The 18532-nt window shown below is 44.1% G+C and overlaps 1 protein-coding gene and 1 pseudogene across 5 annotated transcripts in view; one reads left to right on the top strand and one right to left on the bottom strand.

Moving 5' to 3' along the window:
• INPP5B (inositol polyphosphate-5-phosphatase B) overlaps positions 1–18532 on the top strand; it is a 187539-nt gene that overhangs the window by 149027 nt on the left and 19980 nt on the right. For all 5 annotated transcript variants that reach the window (XM_068269026.1, XM_068269027.1, XM_068269025.1 and 2 more), the window contains one exon: positions 1382–1547. In XM_068269026.1, coding sequence (XP_068125127.1) covers positions 1382–1547 — 166 coding nt within the window. The remainder of the gene's footprint in view (positions 1–1381; positions 1548–18532) is intronic.
• LOC137554092 (5S ribosomal RNA) lies at positions 9773–9890 on the bottom strand (annotated as a pseudogene).

Below are 18532 nucleotides of genomic sequence, written 5' to 3'. Positions count from 1 at the left end.
CCCACATAATGACTATGAATGAGACTCCATTAACTTCCACACCTATACACTCACTTCCTCTCATGAAACTTGCTAATTTCTTCCACAATATGCCTCCACCACTACAGATCCCAAGAGTGAATCTCAGCACTTTATTGAGCTTTACATTTCTAGAGACTGTTCAGCCAGGAACTGCTGTTTATGTGACGTAATTCATTCCAATGTTCTACCCGGCATTGTGTATTTTAAGACATATTTCCACCCTTCCTTTTCCCAAGACTCTATGCCTGCATGCATCTACGCATTCCTCTGTATGTTTGACTATGCATTTGGGCTCAAGTAATATCACATGATTTACTCTTGACCTTTTTAAATTTTGTACAACTTAAAGAGGCTCTGAAGTCTCCCAAAAATGAGGTTTTTATTTTAAAAACCTCATTAACATTATTGTCCCTCTTAAAATGCCGCAGAACCAGGGCTGAAAACCCCCTCAATCACCCCAAACTCATCCCTTACTCGGCAGGCAAAATCCACGACTTTCTTGGACGTGGATTTTGCTGCCGCCTCTATGCACGTCAATCAGCGCGTATCTCCGCCTCTCCCCCGCCCCTCTTAGTGAAGGAAGACTGAGAGGGGCGGGGGAGAGGCGGCGATCCGGGCTGATTGACGCACATAGAGGCAGAGCTGTGCTGCCTCTATGCGGAAGTAGCCCGCGATGTACCCCCGTGAGTTTGGGGTGATTGAGGGGGAATAATGTTAATGAGGTTTTTTTTATGTAAAAACCTCATTTTCGGGAGACTTCAGGGTCTCTTTAAAGGGATATTAAAGTGAAAATAAACTTATGAAATATATGTGTAGTACAGCTAGTAAATAGAACATTTAGTAGCACAGAAACCAGTCTCATATTGTTTCCAACATAGAAAGAGTTTAGAAATTTAACTTGTTACCTATGCAAAGGAGCTTCTCTGAGCTCTCCCATCAGCTATAGTGTGGGTTTCTGAGGCACTTATACTTCAAAGAAACAGTGACAGGCAGCTTCACATAAACTTTTTACTGCAGGGAAGTTAAAGGATCATTTTCTCTACTCACTACTGTTTCATAGTAGAAAATACAGTGTGGTTTGTAAATTGCAAATATGACAGAATGATGCAATGTTATGAATAAAAGCTATATACCTGAAAATAAAAATAAGACTCTTTTCTTTGCTACGAATGTGCTATTAATTATCTGTACTACACATACAATTCATTGCATCATGTTTTTTTGTTTTGTTTTTGTTTTTTCGCTTCAGTGTCACTTTAACACAATGAAATCATTCATACCAGAGTGGTGTGTTACTTTTACTAGTTAAGGAAGTGGAAAAATGCTGACACGTTGTCTGTCTCTTTTTTTTCTTTTTCAGTTTCACTTCAAGGATGTAAAGTACATGCAGCTACAGGTTCAGACATTCACCATTCACAACGATGGTCAAGTAGCGTGTCAGTATGAATTCATAAGTAAGCTGGATGAGCCTTCTTATAGTAAGCAGTGGCTCCGAGCTAATCCAAGCAAAGGATTCCTCACACCAGGTACATCGATTACCTGTACCGGTCCTATGTCTGAAACAGAAGGGTGGGAAGGGGTAGAGAGCATTTATGCTAACTGTACTCTCACTGTAATAGTGTCCATTAAAGCGGTATAAAACCCTGACATAATGTTCAATAAAAACATGTTTTCCTACTTTTTATATGCCATACGGTTAGCATATTTGCATTTGTGCATAAGTATCATTATTCATTTAGAAATTATATGTTTCTAAAGTACACTTATTTTACTCTGAGAGCTGACTTTGCCTTTTAATTATAACTGCTTTGTTCATCATCTAACTTAATCAGAAAGCATTTATGCTTGTCTGACTTTGTTTAGGGGACCCCGCAGTGTGAGAGAAGGCTTTGTTTACATTTCTCACTTGATACAATTAAACACAAGATAACCTCTTGAGGACTGCAGGGCTAAACCCCCCTAGTGACCAGGCAATTTTTAGTTTAAAAGGCCACTGCAGCTTTAAGGCCAAGCTGCAGGGCCGCACAACATAGCACACGAGTGATTCCCCCCCCCCTTTTCTCCCCACCAACAGAGCTCTCTGTTGGTGGGGTCTGATCGCTCCCCCCATGTTTATTTTTTTTTTAATAAATATTTGTGTTGCCTTTTTTTTTTTAAAAAAACCCTCTTCCTTTAACCCCCTTCCCTCCCTCGCTCCCTCCCTCCCCACAGCCGGCCAATTACGGCGATCGGCTGTCATAGGCTTCTGCCTATGAGAGCCGATCGCTCTCTTGTCCCCCAGGGGGACAGCCGTGTCACACGGCTGTCCCCAGTGCAGCGCTGCTGCTGATCGCAGCGCTGCACAGAGTAAATAGACGGCGATCACGCCGTCTAACAGTCTCCCGAGCGGCAATAGCCGCTCGGAGACTGAAGGCGGGGCGGGGCGGAGCTCCGCCCCCCAAGCAGGAGATGCGCGCGCAGCCTGCGCGCGATCTCCTGCAAAACAGAGCCCCAGGACTTTACCCAATTGGCGTTAGGCGGTCCTGGGGCTGCCGCCGCGGCCACGCCTACTGGCGTGACGCGGTCGGCAAGAGGATAACATTATGTAAAGTTTGGAAGCGGCCAGCTCTGCTGGCAGGAAAGCTACTAAAGCCTGTGTTAACCCTTTGAATGCAGTTCTAGTAAAAAAAAAATGCTGGTTTTATATAATACTGTATGCTGTAAATAATCTATTAGAGCAAAGTAGAAATGCTGGGTTTCATTCCGCTTTAACAGAACAATTTTTCCTTCAGATTCAATCTCTCAGCGCAATTTGAGCAATCGAAACTAATCGGAAGCGCTATTGCGGGCCGCAATTCATACAAAAATACGCGTTGCCGCATATCTATGCGTCCGTAATGCGGCAACGCGTATTCTTGTATGCGTTGCGGCCCGTAATAGCGCTAATTACAGTCAGGAATGCGGAAAAAGCTACGCGTGGCTAGCCCTGATGGGCCTGTCAGCAAAAATGAAACTAGCTGGCAGCGGGGGACCAGAGGATTAGTGAGTGGCTGAGAGGGCACAGGACTGCTGCAGGGGGCTGGTAGAAGCCCCAGGTGAGTAAAACTCATTTTTTTTTCCTGGCTTAAGTGTCTCTTTAAGACAGAGACCTTGTCCAGCTGTACTGGGCATGGAAGTGATCAGATCAAACCGGTTTTTCATTTTCTAGCAAGTTCTAAAGGGAAAGCCTTTTATTGTTGTAGTGTAGTTTAAATCGTTCCTGCATCACCCAGCCGATGACATTGTTAAAACTGACCATGCACATATTGATTTTTATGCTCAATTCAAGGATCACTAGAAATGTGTTGCCTCTAATAAATCAACTTTTTACATGAAGTGGTATGACACTAGCAATGCCACAGATTCCTGATAGAAATCTGCAAAATTCTAATTGATTGGACAATGTTATATTGAATTGACCACAACTTGACTGGCTTCCAGTCTGTGAGGGATGAATCGCTTTGCGATTACCAAGCATGTATAACTAGGTACCCCTACACTGTTTGATCTGGCAGAAAATCGACTGTTATATAGATCCCTGTTAGATAGATCCCTCTCTCATCAAATCTGGTAAGAGAGGGATCTATTGCCTGCCTGTGCACTGAACAGCAATTTGCAATAGATTGCCAGTGGCACACGGTATTGTGCTTGCGGACACGGGAGAAAGCCAGGAGTCCTGCCAGTGAGCACCGGGGGGGGGGACACACTTTACACATGGAGAGGGTTACTGGCAGGAGGTCCGTCAGGTCTGTCAATCATTGCCATATCGGCTGCGACCAAGATTTAACCAGTATTCCCAGTCACACTAGTCATCTAATTTTGGCCAGACAAATCGATCAGGCGGCCATGTTGCAGCACCCTTTCTCTAACAATTCAATAAAATTATCGATTAAAGAGCTGAGTATAGCAATGTAGCATAAGCCTGCAGCCTCATTCACTCTCTTCACAATAGCTCCAGTGTATGTGATTATACCCACTTGTTAGTGCCAAACAAGGTGCATGCTGGGACATTTTATGTCAGAAAAGGTATGCATGTATGCATTTTTTTTTCTGCTTCAGTAAATCTTTATTGAAGAGGCTGAGCTTCGAAAACACCCTGGTAATACAGGGTGAATGGTGTGTGGATGAATCACGTGTATATAGAGTAGGGAGGAGGCTGAATGTATTTAAAAAAATATTAATACACAGTTGGTAATGAAAATAAACCTTACAGTAATAAAGCATGTGGCCTTTGGCCAACTTTAAAATGAAGCTTGCTGGTCATGGGAACAGGAAATGAGAGACAGAAATAAAACTTTCCAGGGGTTCGATTTCTTCCTCACGGTACAAAACCATTTCATTGTTGCTGTTTTCCCTCTTGCTGGAGAGATGAATCCGTTTTATGTCAAAAACTTAAAGTTTGAGAAATTCTCTCAGATGGGGATACAAGCAGCCATAAGGGCTCGTTCACATCTTTGGCGTGTTCGGCCTTTTTTCAAAATCCCCCACTATACACTTGTGCAATGAATCCCTATGAGAAGGTTCATATCAGCGCGTTTCGTGCCTGCACCATTTTTGGGGCGATTTTGGTCTGATTGAAGGTATAGGAAGAGCGCTAAGCGATCACAAAAATGCTTTATGCAGCGATTGCGTTCACGATTTTAATAATAAATACATTGTATTTATTATTTTCTGGGTTAAAGAATTCACTTTCTGACTTGCATCAGGGAGTAAATTTTAAAAAAGCGCTCTGCAAAAGCGCTTTAAAAAAGGCAGTGTGCAGGCAAGTGCCGGGAGGCGTTAAAAAAATATCACGCACAAAATCGCAAAAAGCTTGCATTTGCAATTTCGATTTTAGATGTGAACAGAGCCTCAAACCCAGAGAACATCTAAGCCCTTTACTACTGTAAATAGAGGTAAATTAAAAGAAAAAAAATTCTTAGTGCTTGATTTCAAATGACTCCTTTTTATTAGCTACCTTAATGCGTTGCATTTGCATTCTCTCCGGATGGCTTAGGGCCCATTTCCACTGAGTGCAAATTCACATTGCGAAAATTTGCATCGGTACTGAAAGCAATGCAGTTTCAATGGAATAGTTTCCATTGAATATGTTTTTTGTAGTCCGTGATAGCTTGCTGCAGATTTTCGCATCATACATCAGTTTCCCATGTAATGCTTGCTTATTATGATTGATGAATGTAAAAATGTGCCTAACATAATAGGAAAATTTGCATATGGAAAACCGCATGCGCAAAATGTTATATCCTTGTGGAAACACAGCTTAAAATCTGTCTATAAGGCATACCTAACATGAAACAACCTGATTGTAGTGTAGTGTACTTCTGCAGAGATCAGTTTTTCTCCCATATGTACTATCAGGAATCAGGAATAATTTATTTCGCCAAGCATGACTGGGTCATGCCCGGAATTAGGTTTGGCACAGTACATTTGGCTCAGAAGAGACATCAATCTATAACATAGAGCAACAGGAGCAGAAATTTACAATTACACATGTCAGTAGCAGACGGTTACATTTGCATTTCAATATCATTTACATTGCACATTTCATTTGCATTTACAGTTTACATACTAGAGCAGCAGTTGGCTCTGTCCTTGGCAGTTCTATATGTTGTGGGGGTGCCCTGATGGGAGTATGTGGAGGGAGTTCAGGAGGCTGACAGCTGAGGGGAAGAAGGAATTACTGTGCCTAGCCGTCTTTGTGTAGATGGCCCGGAGCCTCCGTCCCAATGGCATCGGACTGAAGTAGCAGTGGCCCGGGTGAGAGGGGTCGCTAGTGATCTTCAGGGCCCTCGATCTCAGTCTTTTGTTGTGTAGGAGGGCAAGTGAGGGGAGAGGTCTCCCAATGACCCTCTCCGCCGCCCTTATCACCCTCTGAAGTGAGTGCCTGTCACTGGCGGTTGCACCAGCGTACCAGACCAGAATGGATGAGCAGAGGATCGACTCAATGGTAGCGGAGTAGAAATTGGTCAGAATCTCTTGGGCCATGCCAAACTTCCTCAGCTGGCGGAGGAAGTACAGTCTCTGCTGGGCTTTTCTCTGTATCGCCGTGATATTGGGCCTCCAGGTGAGGTCACTGGAGATTGTGGTGCCCAGGAGGCGAGAGCAGGGTACTCTTGTCACCTCCGCACCATCGATGTGAATTGGGGGTGGGGTGAAAGCAGACCTTCTGAAGTCAACAATTAGTTCTACAGTTTTTGCGGTGTTAAGCACCAGCCTGTTCTCCTTGCACCAGAGGGAGATTCTCTCCACCTGCTGACAGTACTCCTGTATATTGTCCTTGGTGATGAGTCCAATGATAGTAGTATCATCGGCGAACTTGCGTTTTATATCATTGCAAAGCATTTTGTACATGGGGAAATGACTGTTAATGTATCCCATGTTATCTGGTCCAGTTACAAGTTGTAATAAGATAGACACTGCAGTCATAATAAGTCATCTCTATCTGCAAGCTGGTTAGCTAGCACAGTATACAGCACACAATGACACATCTGTGAAAAAGCAGAAGCGGTTTGCAGAGTAACATGTTGGTGTGTGTTTGTGGCTTTCATGAAAAGAAAGCTTTCATTTACAGTGTGACTGGTGTCTGTTTCTGTGACTGCCTTTCATGGCGGGCAGCTAAAGAAAACAGTGCTGGCTGCATTATAAATTGGACTATTTAAAAAATGTACGTGGAAAATTGCAGAGCAAGGCACAGCATACGAGCTTCATCTGAAGAATGGTTCATTAAAGCCGACAGGGTGTGACTGCTTTTTATGCTAAAATATAACACAATTGTGTCACGGTTTTATTCTAAGCCACATTAGCACTTATGCTACTAATCCATTATGTGAGAATTGAATTAGAAGCTGCAGCTGAGACAGCATTGCGATACATTTTTTCAGTAGCATTTAATCTATATAAGGGTGCCTTTTACTGTGCATGTCACAGATACAAGCATCTGCTGAAAATCTGTTGAGACCATTTTTGTTTTATTTAGTAACACATGGGGCCTGATCTAGTAAGGTGCCCAGGGCTGGAAATCATCAGAGAACACAAGGGGGTCAATTCATAAAAGGCTTTGCAGTAAAAAAAAAATCTCGTTGGGAAAATACCGCATTCAGTATTTTAGACTTCTGTGCTAATTCATAAACATTTTCACAGCTGCGATAGAAATTTGGTGTTTTCCCGAAACCCAAGTGTCTGTAACATTGTTACAACATTGTTATGTTTGGCTGTTCTCCATGCAGAGACAGCATTACAATAAAAGAGGCATCCCAAACTTCCCTTTAAATGTGCCTAACTTGCCTAATCTCCATACTCCCATCCAGTGACTGACTAAGCATTACCTGGTACTCATACTATGGTGTGTGATCTGGTTTTCTTGTATTCCTGTATTGTCATATTGCTGTATGTCACCCCTAAATATTGTCTGTAACCTAAATTAATGTTCAGCGCTGCGTAATATGTTGGCGCTTTATAAATACAATAAATAAATAAATAAATGTGCATCTTTTGTTATACTGCCTCTGCTTGCCCTAAATCTGCTCTGAATCTGTCTTACTTGCCACAGCTTAGAAAAACTTCAAAAAATGTTACACATGCAGGCTTTCTGTTGTGAAATACACATCTGAAAACAGGTACCCAAGAGGTTAAAAACACAGCCTAGGGTATTCAGGGGAAGCCTTATTTGTTCTTCTCTCGCTGCTGCTGCCTGGGAGGTCGGTCTCCATTAACTTTGCTCTTATCACTTCCTTATCACCTCTTCTCCGTGCCATTACCGCCTGCTCTAATCTTTATGAATTTACATTTACTTACATGTGTTGGAGGTGTTTACAGCACAAGTCAGTAATTTACCGCACTGCTCGAGAATTTCAGCTTTTCGTGCGGTAACAGCTTTTATGAATTGACATTTTGCTAAGTGCATCGTAAAATCAGCTGTTTTGAGCATTACCGCGTGCGACCCCAATGTATCCAGCAAACCCAGCCTTGCAACCTCAATCAGCTGCTGTTACATGGCATGTGATGCGTGCACTCAGAGGCCCAAATGTAATTTAAGGACACCTGAACTGAGAGTCATCATTTGGCTCACCCCCGACGCTCATGTCATCGGTGGCGAATACATACATACTCATAATTATGTCCAATGGGATGCTAATAATTCAGAGTTGATGCAAATTGTATACTATTGTATTTGTTGGACTATAAGACTCACTTTTTCGCCGTTAAAACCAATGTTAGTTACCTGGTAACATCCTTTTTAGTAACCTCCAGGACAGGTCCACCACGAGAACGACAGGCTCCTCCCAGGAACAGGAAACGTCCAGATAGAGTACTCTATAAATCTTTGTCCAACCCCTTGATCCTCAGTCAATTTCAAGTACTGTTCCTAAAAACAAAGGGGTTTTAATATTCATACTGCATATACATATACTTTTCTTGTACTTATATACACATATAAATCCTTTACTCGGGTGGGTTACGGACCTGTCCTGGAGGTTACTAAAAAGGATGTTACCAGGTAACTAACATTGGTTTTTCCATTAACCTCCAGGACAGGTCCACCACGAGAAGATGAGCAAGAATCCTACCAATTTTGGGTGGGCTGACTGCCTGCAGGATTTTCCTTCTAAATGATTGCTGCCTTGCAGATATCAGGTTCATTCTGTAGTGTCTAGAGAAGGTGCTTAGACTTAAACATGTAGCCACTCTGCAGATTTCTTCTGGCGTAGCACCCGCTCTGTAAGCCCATGAAGTGGCTGCTGCTCTGGCTGAATGGGCTCTAACTGTATTTAACACAGTATTTCCTGTAATCCTATAGGCTTCCTCTATGCATAGTTTTACCCATTTAGCTATAGATCCTTTTGACATCTTTCCGCCTCTTGTAGCACCTGAAGTGTTGACTAGCAAGGCTCTAGAACTCCTAAACTCCGCTACCCTCTCTAAGTAGCATATAAGACATCTTCTGACATCTAACCCCGGCTCTTCTTCAAATAACGGTAATAGATCCTTAAATATTATACAAAAAGGTTCGTCGCAACATAGGGCCTCTAACTTATTCACCCGTCTAGCCGAGGTAATAGCTATGAGAAATACAATCTTCATTGTTAGGAGTCTGAAGGGAATTTATGATATGGGTTCAAAGGGCTCTATTTTCAATACCTTCAAAACTAAGGATACATCCCCTCTTTCCTATTTACCATAGGTTTCCTTTCTACTGATTTAAAATATTGGATGATAAGGGGGTCCTTTGCTAACCCTACCCCCAAAAGGTAGATATTCCCACTACCTGTACCTTTAAGGTACTTAATGACATATTCTTTGCTACACCATCCTGTAGAAACCCTAAAACAGTCGGTACTTATTCACCCTTGAACCCTGACTCTTCCTGCCACATATTGAAGGTTTTCCAATATCTTAAGTATATTTTCCTTGTCCCTTCTTCCTACAGTCTAACAAGGTACTGATGACCCTCTCCTAAACTCCCTTTATCTTTAGAGGGGACTTCTCAGAAGCCAGGCTGACAGGTTTAGATTTGTAAAATCCGTGGAATCAGTTGGATTGGTGGAAACGCATAACCCTTGTCGAATATTCCCTCATTTGGATTCAAGGAGTAAAGCCTCCTCACCTTGCTGTGTTAATCAATGCCGAGGTTTTTGCGTTTACCTTGATGTTCTCGGCTGCTGCGTCAATTATATAGTCTGTGGCCTTGGAAACCACTTCTAATGATTCTAGAATCTCCTGCTTAGAAGCTCCTCCCCTGCAGCACCTGGGGTTCACAGCCGGTCTCCCATGCAGCTACTAACCAGGCCTGAAGCCGCTTAGCCTCCACGATCTGACGAGAGCGGCGCTTTCGGCTTAGTGTGGCCGCAGGCCTTATATACCATAGCTGGGATCTGAACCCAGTATGCAGCGTGTAGTAGCTAGTAGGTAACTGTCTTAACCTCTAGACCATGAACCACACTACCTTTTTAATTACTCAAAGGACCAGAGCTGCAGCCACTAGGGCATGCTCTAAAGGCAGTAGCAGTGTTAGGAAGACTTGCCTAAGGTCTCCTACTGAATAGGTGCTGGCTTACTGAACAGACAGAGCTGAGATCTGAACTCTGGTCTCCTTTGTCAGAGGCAGCACCCTTATCCATTACACCATGCAGCCACTGCTTCCCATAGAGATATAACTCTTGCTACACATGTTGTAGCTGCTGCTGGTCTAAAATTTGCACCTGCTGCTGTCCAGGCCTTTTTAAGGCAATTCTACTTCTTTATCTTGTGGATCTTTCAGATACCCCAGATCCTCAAAGGCTAATTTGTTGTCTTTATTAACCTGTGAGAATGCTGCATCAAGCTTGGGACATCTATCCCAAGTCTTAACATCTTTTTACTTTTATGTTTAATAGGCTGAGACTCAGCATTTGGTATCTCCACGGTCGGCATGGACGTACTCGTACCTGTAATTACTGCCTCTGTTGCTAGGGGAAAAGCAGAGGCAAATACTTCTCTTAATGATTGAATTGTGTCAGCCATTTCTCTTTTAACAGCTGACATTAATTCTTCCTTTAAACCCCCTGATTGTTCCTGTTTTAGTTTTACTAAACAAGGCTGGCAAAACTACTTATTATAATTATGGGCCATTTTTGCATCACAGAGCGGGCACCGCCTTCTTGGCCTTGTCGGCTCAGTAGACTCCGGGCCCTATAATAACAATCAAACAACAAAAAATAATGTCATCCCTCTTTCTCAAACAAAAAGGGAAAAAACACCCTGGTGCACAAATATCAAGAGTGATAGCAACCCTGAGACCAGGAAAAGAAGGAACATGTATAGAGATATCATATACATATAATCCATCTGAAATCTATAATATATATACACTTTCTTTGCATATAGTAGTCAAGGGAATATATCATAAAGGCCAATCATATAACTGTTATGTTGCCCATACACTAATGGTTTACACATATATCTATGAGGTCTTAATATCCAAACATATATATACACATCTCCGTATATCTCCCCGAATAATCTGTACCAGCATTCTATTCTATGCATAGTTATACAGACCTCAGATCAGACACTAAGCAGGCTGTTATGTTATACTGCATAGTCTCAATTTAATAACAGACCTCAGTACAGACGCGGCATAGGGCGTACAGCTCATACCATATAGGTCACCAAGCCTTCGCCACGCTTACCTTTCCTGGCTCCTGCTTAGCGTCCATCCCGCTCCGTTCAGCACACGAACTGCCGAACCATGCAGGCTTCCGGCGTCTCTTCCACCACGCGACCGGAAGTGATGCCGCGTAAGGGCGGAAGTACGTCACGCGTACACCGCCATTGAGGGCAATCAGCTGCCTACCCTCTGGAGGCCCGCATGACTATCCACGTCACCTCCGGCGCGCCATTAGCCTCCGCTCCAGGGGAATCATGGACGCCGCGCGTGTCCTCCGGATCCACCGCAACTCGGGCAGCAAAAAAGAAACAAATACGTAGGGTGGCACTAAATGCACTGAAAGGCAGCCCCAAGGGGGTAGCAGGGGTCGTAGGCCGTGCCTCCGGAACAAACCAGGTTCAATTGTAGCAAAGAGAGCAAACAGAGATCCGGGCACCAGCCAGCACATATGATGCATAAACTCCTTTATTCCTTCCCCAAGATTCCTGACAGAAAATTGCAAGGCCTAACAGCCGTTTCACAGATAAATCTGCTTCTTCAGAGGCAACAACAACATATACAGTGACAACAGGCGACATTTATACATTTAAAGATAGATGTAGATGGGCTTACCGCACTTCTGAAACGCCCCACCGCCGAGCGCGCGCCCTGTGCAGAGCGCACCGCCCCGAGCCGCTGATTGGCAGGCAAGTCATGACGTCACCCTTTCGGGAGCGTCTAACAGGCAGTGCCTGATTCGTCCAGAGGGTTCCTGACGCCTCCCTTTCGGGAGCGTCCAGTACAAAGAACCTAATTGGTCCACAGGGAGTCAGGTGACTCACCCTTCTCTTCCCCTCCTTCCGTCCTGCGCAGCGGTATCGGTGAGGAGTACAGGCTGGCGTCTAGTTGTCTAGGCGACCAGTCCTGAAGCGCGGCGTGCCTGCAACATAAACAAATAGACAAGAAGCGTTAAAATCAATATAGCGAAAACATATAATCTTATATACAGTATAGAATCACAGCATATGAGGGGATGAGAAAAGCATCTTAATTACACAAAGTTCATTCACGAAATAGCTAGCACTTCAAAACGAAACCCAATTAAATATCAGAGATTACAGATTAAAGAATACCTCCGGATCAATATTTCCCTAAAAGGGATAACAGTCCGGTAAAGGCTCGAGGGAAGGCTAAGGGGAACCCCTACTAGCAGCCACCCACAGAGGATTCAGAGTGCAGATCCCCATTTTAAAGAGCCCACCTTAGCAACATGGAGCTAACGTTCCAGAGTTACATCACTGCCTAAGGAGGTAAATGTTCAAGGAATAGAGGTAGGACAGCGGAACATCCAAGAAGGAAATTACCAACTGGGAGGGAAGAGAGAAAAGAAAGGAAAAGAAAAAGGAAAAGAAAGGGAAAAGGGGGGGGGGGGGAACTTAGAACAAAGGGGGGAACAGAGGAGAAGAAAAAGGGGGGAGAGAAAAACGCACACACACATGGGGGGAAGAAAAAGGGAAAGAGAGGAAAAAGAAGGAAACGGCAAAGGCATTAACACAATCAGGTTAATTTAGAGACATTAAGATTCAGTGCTTGTCCAGAAAGCACCATAATTCGTTGCGTTCATTAAGTCCCAGTCTCCCGCATGCCCCAGTTTGTGAGATGAGCCTTGCTTCCTCTCTGCGCAAACAAAGTTCCCTATTTCCGCCTCTGTGTGGGGTCTCCACGATTTTCAGGCCACAAAATCGTAAGCAATTAGCATTCCCCCCATGAATCTCTCTTACATGAGATATGAGTCTCCCTGCCCCCTTTCCGGTTTCAATTGATTTATAGTGTTCTTGAAAGCGTTGCTTAATTGGCCTGGTTGTTTCCCCCACATAAAATCTTCCGCAGGGACAGATCACTACATATACAGCAAACTTTGAACCACACTGTATAAAGTCAGTAACTGGTACTATATGTCCTCCCAGGGAAATTGTTTTACCTGGAATGAACTGGTGGCAATGGGTACAATTCAGACACCGATAGTTACCAGCAGGTCTCATAGCTGTAAGCCAATTAGGTTCTTTTTTGGTCGAGAATTCACTGTTAACCACCCAGTCGCCAATAGTGCGAGCCCGGCGGAAGGTGACCAGCGGTCGTTCACTTAGGGTCTCCCCCCACGTAGGGTTGGACTTTAGATCAATCCAATGTTTATTGACCACCTCTTTAATCTTTGAGGCCATGGGTGAGTAGTTAAAGATAAAAGGGACCTTATTTCCAGCTCCCCTAGGTTGGTCCATGTCCAGTAAGTTGTTTCTATTATTTTTCTTTTTCTTGAGGAGGTCCCCCCTTGTTTTCATATTAGCCTTATTAAAGGCCTCCATCAATAATGGAGGGGGATATCCTCGATCTAAGAACCTCCTTGCCAACTCCTTACTCTGTTCTAAGTAATCCTCTTGCTTACTATTGTTGCGTTTTAGACGCAAGAATTGACTGTAGGGTATCCCATCCAAGACATGTTTCGGATGGTAGCTAGAGTAGGATAATAGGGAGTTTGTTGCAGTGGACTTCCGATAGCCTTTTGACAGTACCCTATTCTCCTCCACATATAGAGTCAGGTCGAGGAACTCTAAGCTTTGACCTCCCCATACCCCTGTAAATCTCATGTTCAACTCATTGGTGTTTAGCCAGTTCACAAAATCATGGAACTGTTCTTCTCCTCCAGTCCATACCATCATCACATCGTCCATGTACCGATGCCAAGATCCAATGGCGTGACGATAGGGATTCGAGGCCGAGTAGACATACTCCGCCTCCCAATGTGCCAGAAAGAGGTTGGCAAAGGTAGGGGCCACCGATGTCCCCATCGCCACGCCAGAGGATTGCCTGTACCATTGGTCATTGAACAGAAAGGAGTTATGGGCGAGTACAAACATTAGGCACTCGCCCACAAACAATGCCCACCGCTCATCCTTCCCCTGTTCGATGAGGAGGGTCTCAATGGCCTTCACCCCCTTGTCCTGGGGGATTCTGGTATACAGGCTTTCGACATCGATTGAAACCAGACTGTAGTGTTTTTCCCATTGTATGGTCGGTAACAATCTCAAGGCGGCCAAGGTGTCAGCCAGGTGAGAAGGGACCCTCTCCAGAAATGGCCTCAACAAAAAGTCCAAATATTTGGACAAGGGCTCTGTCACTGAGCCCCTAGCTGACACAATTGGCCGCCCCGGAGGGTTTTCCAGACTTTTGTGAACCTTAGGGAGAAAGTACCAAACGGGCTTCTTGGGGAAATCGGGGAGGAGGCCCTCACCAAGTTTGCGGGTTAACCACCCAGCTTCCACTCCCTTTCTCAAGAGAGTGGTTAATAACTTTTTGTATTGCTGTGTAGGGTCTCCCCGCAACTTTTCATAGAACCCCTCCACTCCCTCAAGTTGTCTCAAAGCCTCCCGTAGGTACCCCTCCCTTGACATTACCACCAGGTTGCCGCCTTTGTCGGCTTTTTTTTAGCACAATTTGATCATTCTTACTGAGCCATTTCAAGGCTGACATCTCTTTGTTTGTCAGATTTTGTGTTGCTTTAGGGTAGATCAAAGCTTTAAGATCACCCTGTGCAACCTTGTCAAACAGATCTATATCAGATCCAGGGGCAGGGGGGAAGTCTCTGGTAGACCTGCAGGGAATAAATGGTAGTCGCGCTTCTTCCGCGGCAGACCCCATTTCACTCTCTACTTGGTTTCCCTCATTTTCCCGTAGAAGTGATAACAGATCGTTAAACACCTGCAGATCTAAACCAGTATTAGGTACAGAAAAGCCCAAATTATTAGGGCTACATATAAGTGGAGTTGCCTTTGGGCTTCCCTTGAATTGGAAGGTAGAGATATTGAGCCTTCTGATTGCTTTATACCAGTCCACTTCAAATTGGAATTTGTCAAAGTCACAACTCACAGAAAAATTTAAACCCTTCTTTAGAAGGGAATCACAACCCTCAGGAAGTTCAATACCAGAAATATTGATAATCTGTAGGTCATTCTCACCCCTGGAAGAAGTGGTTACTTCTTCCTCCAATACTTTCGACCAGAAGTCCCCTGACGCCATCTCACCCTCTTTTGTGGTGGTCCCGCAGGGTTTCCTCCTTCCCCGCCTAGTCTTGTTTCTAAAGGGGCTCCTGCACATACTTGTTGCGTTGCTGGTTTAGCTGGTGTCTCCCTTGGTTTCTCTGGACTTGAATCCGATCCAGAATCCGTCGTCCAATAACCGCCAGACTTTTTCCTATGTCGCTTTGGCCTTGGTCCTAGTTGATTTCTATTTGTAGGACCTCCTGATTGCCCCCACTCGAAGATTCGACCCCTCTTAAAGTCCTCCTCGTCACGTCGAAATTTGCGGAGTTTCCGTTCTTTGATATTATCTTGTAGTGGTCCCAGACGTTTGTCTACTTTCGCAATGAGTTCGTTAAACTGAGTTCCTGATGTTAACTGCTTCAATTCCTTCTTACAATCATCCAATTCCTGCGAGATTTTATTGTATTCCACCTCACTCCGTCCCAAAACGATTTTCTGTAGTTTGAGCGCGTTATCTAGTTGCTGAGCTTTCCATATCTTCATGAACTCGGGATCATCCCCATATTCAATAGCTTCGCTATATTTACGAAAACCTCTTGCAGCAATCTGTTTCTCCTCGTATCTTTTCAATGTGGCAACCGTCCAGAATAGTTGTAGTTCTTTTTCAGATAGACGGTTGAGTCTTTGCTCTGCCACTCTAACCCCAAGGGCTTTACTCGATTCTGAGCCCTTGGCAGTATCTGTCAGAAAGGTCTGCCAATCACAACGTCCGGCTTGTATTGCAGTGGTCAAAGGTCCAATCCCAATTGCAGATGGTCCTTGTAGTGACTCATTGCTTCCGCCCGAATCCTGCATCTGTGCACAACCCAAGAATTCAGCAGTAACTCAGCAAAAAAGAAACAAATACGTAGGGTGGCACTAAATGCACTGAAAGGCAGCCCCAAGGGGGTAGCAGGGGTCGTAGGCCGTGCCTCCGGAACAAACCAGGTTCAATTGTAGCAAAGAGAGCAAACAGAGATCCGGGCACCAGCCAGCACATATGATGCATAAACTCCTTTATTCCTTCCCCAAGATTCCTGACAGAAAATTGCAAGGCCTAACAGCCGTTTCACAGATAAATCTGCTTCTTCAGAGGCAACAACAACATATACAGTGACAACAGGCGACATTTATACATTTAAAGATAGATGTAGATGGGCTTACCGCACTTCTGAAACGCCCCACCGCCGAGCGCGCGCCCTGTGCAGAGCGCACCGCCCCGAGCCGCTGATTGGCAGGCAAGTCATGACGTCACCCTTTCGGGAGCGTCTAACAGGCAGTGCCTGATTCGTCCAGAGGGTTCCTGACGCCTCCCTTTCGGGAGCGTCCAGTACAAAGAACCTAATTGGTCCACAGGGAGTCAGGTGACTCACCCTTCTCTTCCCCTCCTTCCGTCCTGCGCAGCGGTATCGGTGAGGGGTACAGGCTGGCGTCTAGTTGTCTAGGCGACCAGTCCTGAAGCGCGGCGTGCCTGCAACATAAACAAATAGACAAGAAGCGTTAAAATCAATATAGCGAAAACATATAATCTTATATACAGTATAGAATCACAGCATCTGAGGGGATGAGAAAAGCATCTTAATTACACAAAGTTCATTCACGAAATAGCTAGCACTTCAAAACGAAACCCAATTAAATATCAGAGATTACAGATTAAAGAATACCTCCGGATCAATATTTCCCTCGGGCAGCCAGGACAGCCATGGGAGAAGGTAACTCTCGCTTTCTCCCCACCAGACCCCAACACCTCTCTAGGCAGGTCCACCATCCGCCGCCAACCGGGTCCCAAACACACCTGGTCTGACGGACCGGCGAGCGACCAGAGCACTCCTTGTTCCCTGGAACAGGAAACGTCAACTGAGGATCAAGGGGTTGGACAAAGATTTATAGAGTACTCTATCTGGACGTTTCCTGTTCCTGGGAGGAGCCTGTCGTTCTCGTGGTGGACCTGTCCTGGAGGTTAATGGAAAAAGTGGGGGGAAAAGTCACTGCGTCTTATAGTCCAAATACAGGGAGTTCATGACTTGTGAACGCCTGCCAATATGAACCTGCAACCCACCACAATGTTGGACTCCCTGTACTGTGCCCATGCAGAGGAGGACACAGAGGGACAATAAGGGGCATAGAGGCAGACACAAGGACAGAGGCAGACACATGGCAGACACAGGAGGACACAAGGGGGACAGAGGAGGGCACAGGGAGACACAAGAGGTACAATCCACAAGATGCCCCTTCACCATTGATGCACCAGGTTTAGTATATATTTTTTTTCCTCTGGTTTTTGTCATCTAAACCTAGGTGCGTCTTATGGTCAGTAGCGTCTTATAGTCCGAAAAATACGGTAATTTTATTTAACTGGTTAACAACTGAGGGGTTTTCCCCTTATAGACCAGAGCAATTTTCACCTTTCAGCACTCCTTCCATTTGTTCGCCAATAACTTAATCACTACTAATCACAACAAAATTATCTATACCTTGTTTTCCCTACCAATTATGCTTTCTTTAGGTGGTACATTATGCTAAGAATTATTTTATTCTAAAAGCATTTTATCAGGAAAAATAAGGGAAAAAATTTCCTCAGTTTTCAGCCATTATATTTTAAAATAATATGCGCTACCGTAATTTAAAACCCACATTTTATTTTTCCATTTCTCCTGGTTATTACACCGATTAAATTATTCCCTATCACAATGTATGGCTATACTATTTTATTTGGAAATAAAAGTGTATTTTTTTCTGTTTTGTGTCAGTCACTAACTTAGTCCCTAAGTTAATTATTTATGTATTTAAAAAAAAATGTCACTTAAAAAAAAAAAATTAAAAAAAAAATTAAAGGTTTTATTTGTAATTTGTGGGAGTCAGAGGTACGGAGTTAATCAATACTATTTTAAATGTATTAAAATAGCATTGAATTTTTAAGGTGTAATTTTACTTTTTGGCCTCTAGAATGTCTCGCACACTTTATTTCGAATGAACTTTAGACAGCATACACGTGTTACAGAAAGTAACGCGTGCACATAATATATTCATTTGTCAATGAACGCTGGCATCTCATTGATTCCGGTTTTCATTGATATTGGGCACTTAGATCAGTGAAAGGGAACACAGTTCTGATTCACTTATCTGCATACTAATGGATCGTGACGAGAACTGCGCCCGCGCCCATCGGTGACAGACTAATATCTACGTCCCTGGGGCTTTAGATGAAGACCTGAGGGGACTAGATATACCCCCCCGAGGCGTAATAAGGAGTTAAATTTGTGTATCTCGGAATTTGGTTTATTTCCAAGGT

The sequence above is a fragment of the Hyperolius riggenbachi genome, chromosome 2, assembly GCF_040937935.1.
Source record: "Hyperolius riggenbachi isolate aHypRig1 chromosome 2, aHypRig1.pri, whole genome shotgun sequence".
NCBI classification, from domain to species: Eukaryota; Metazoa; Chordata; class Amphibia; order Anura; family Hyperoliidae; genus Hyperolius; species Hyperolius riggenbachi.
The sequence above is the reverse complement of the archived record's forward strand: the minus strand, read 5'-3'. Positions and strand labels throughout refer to the sequence as shown.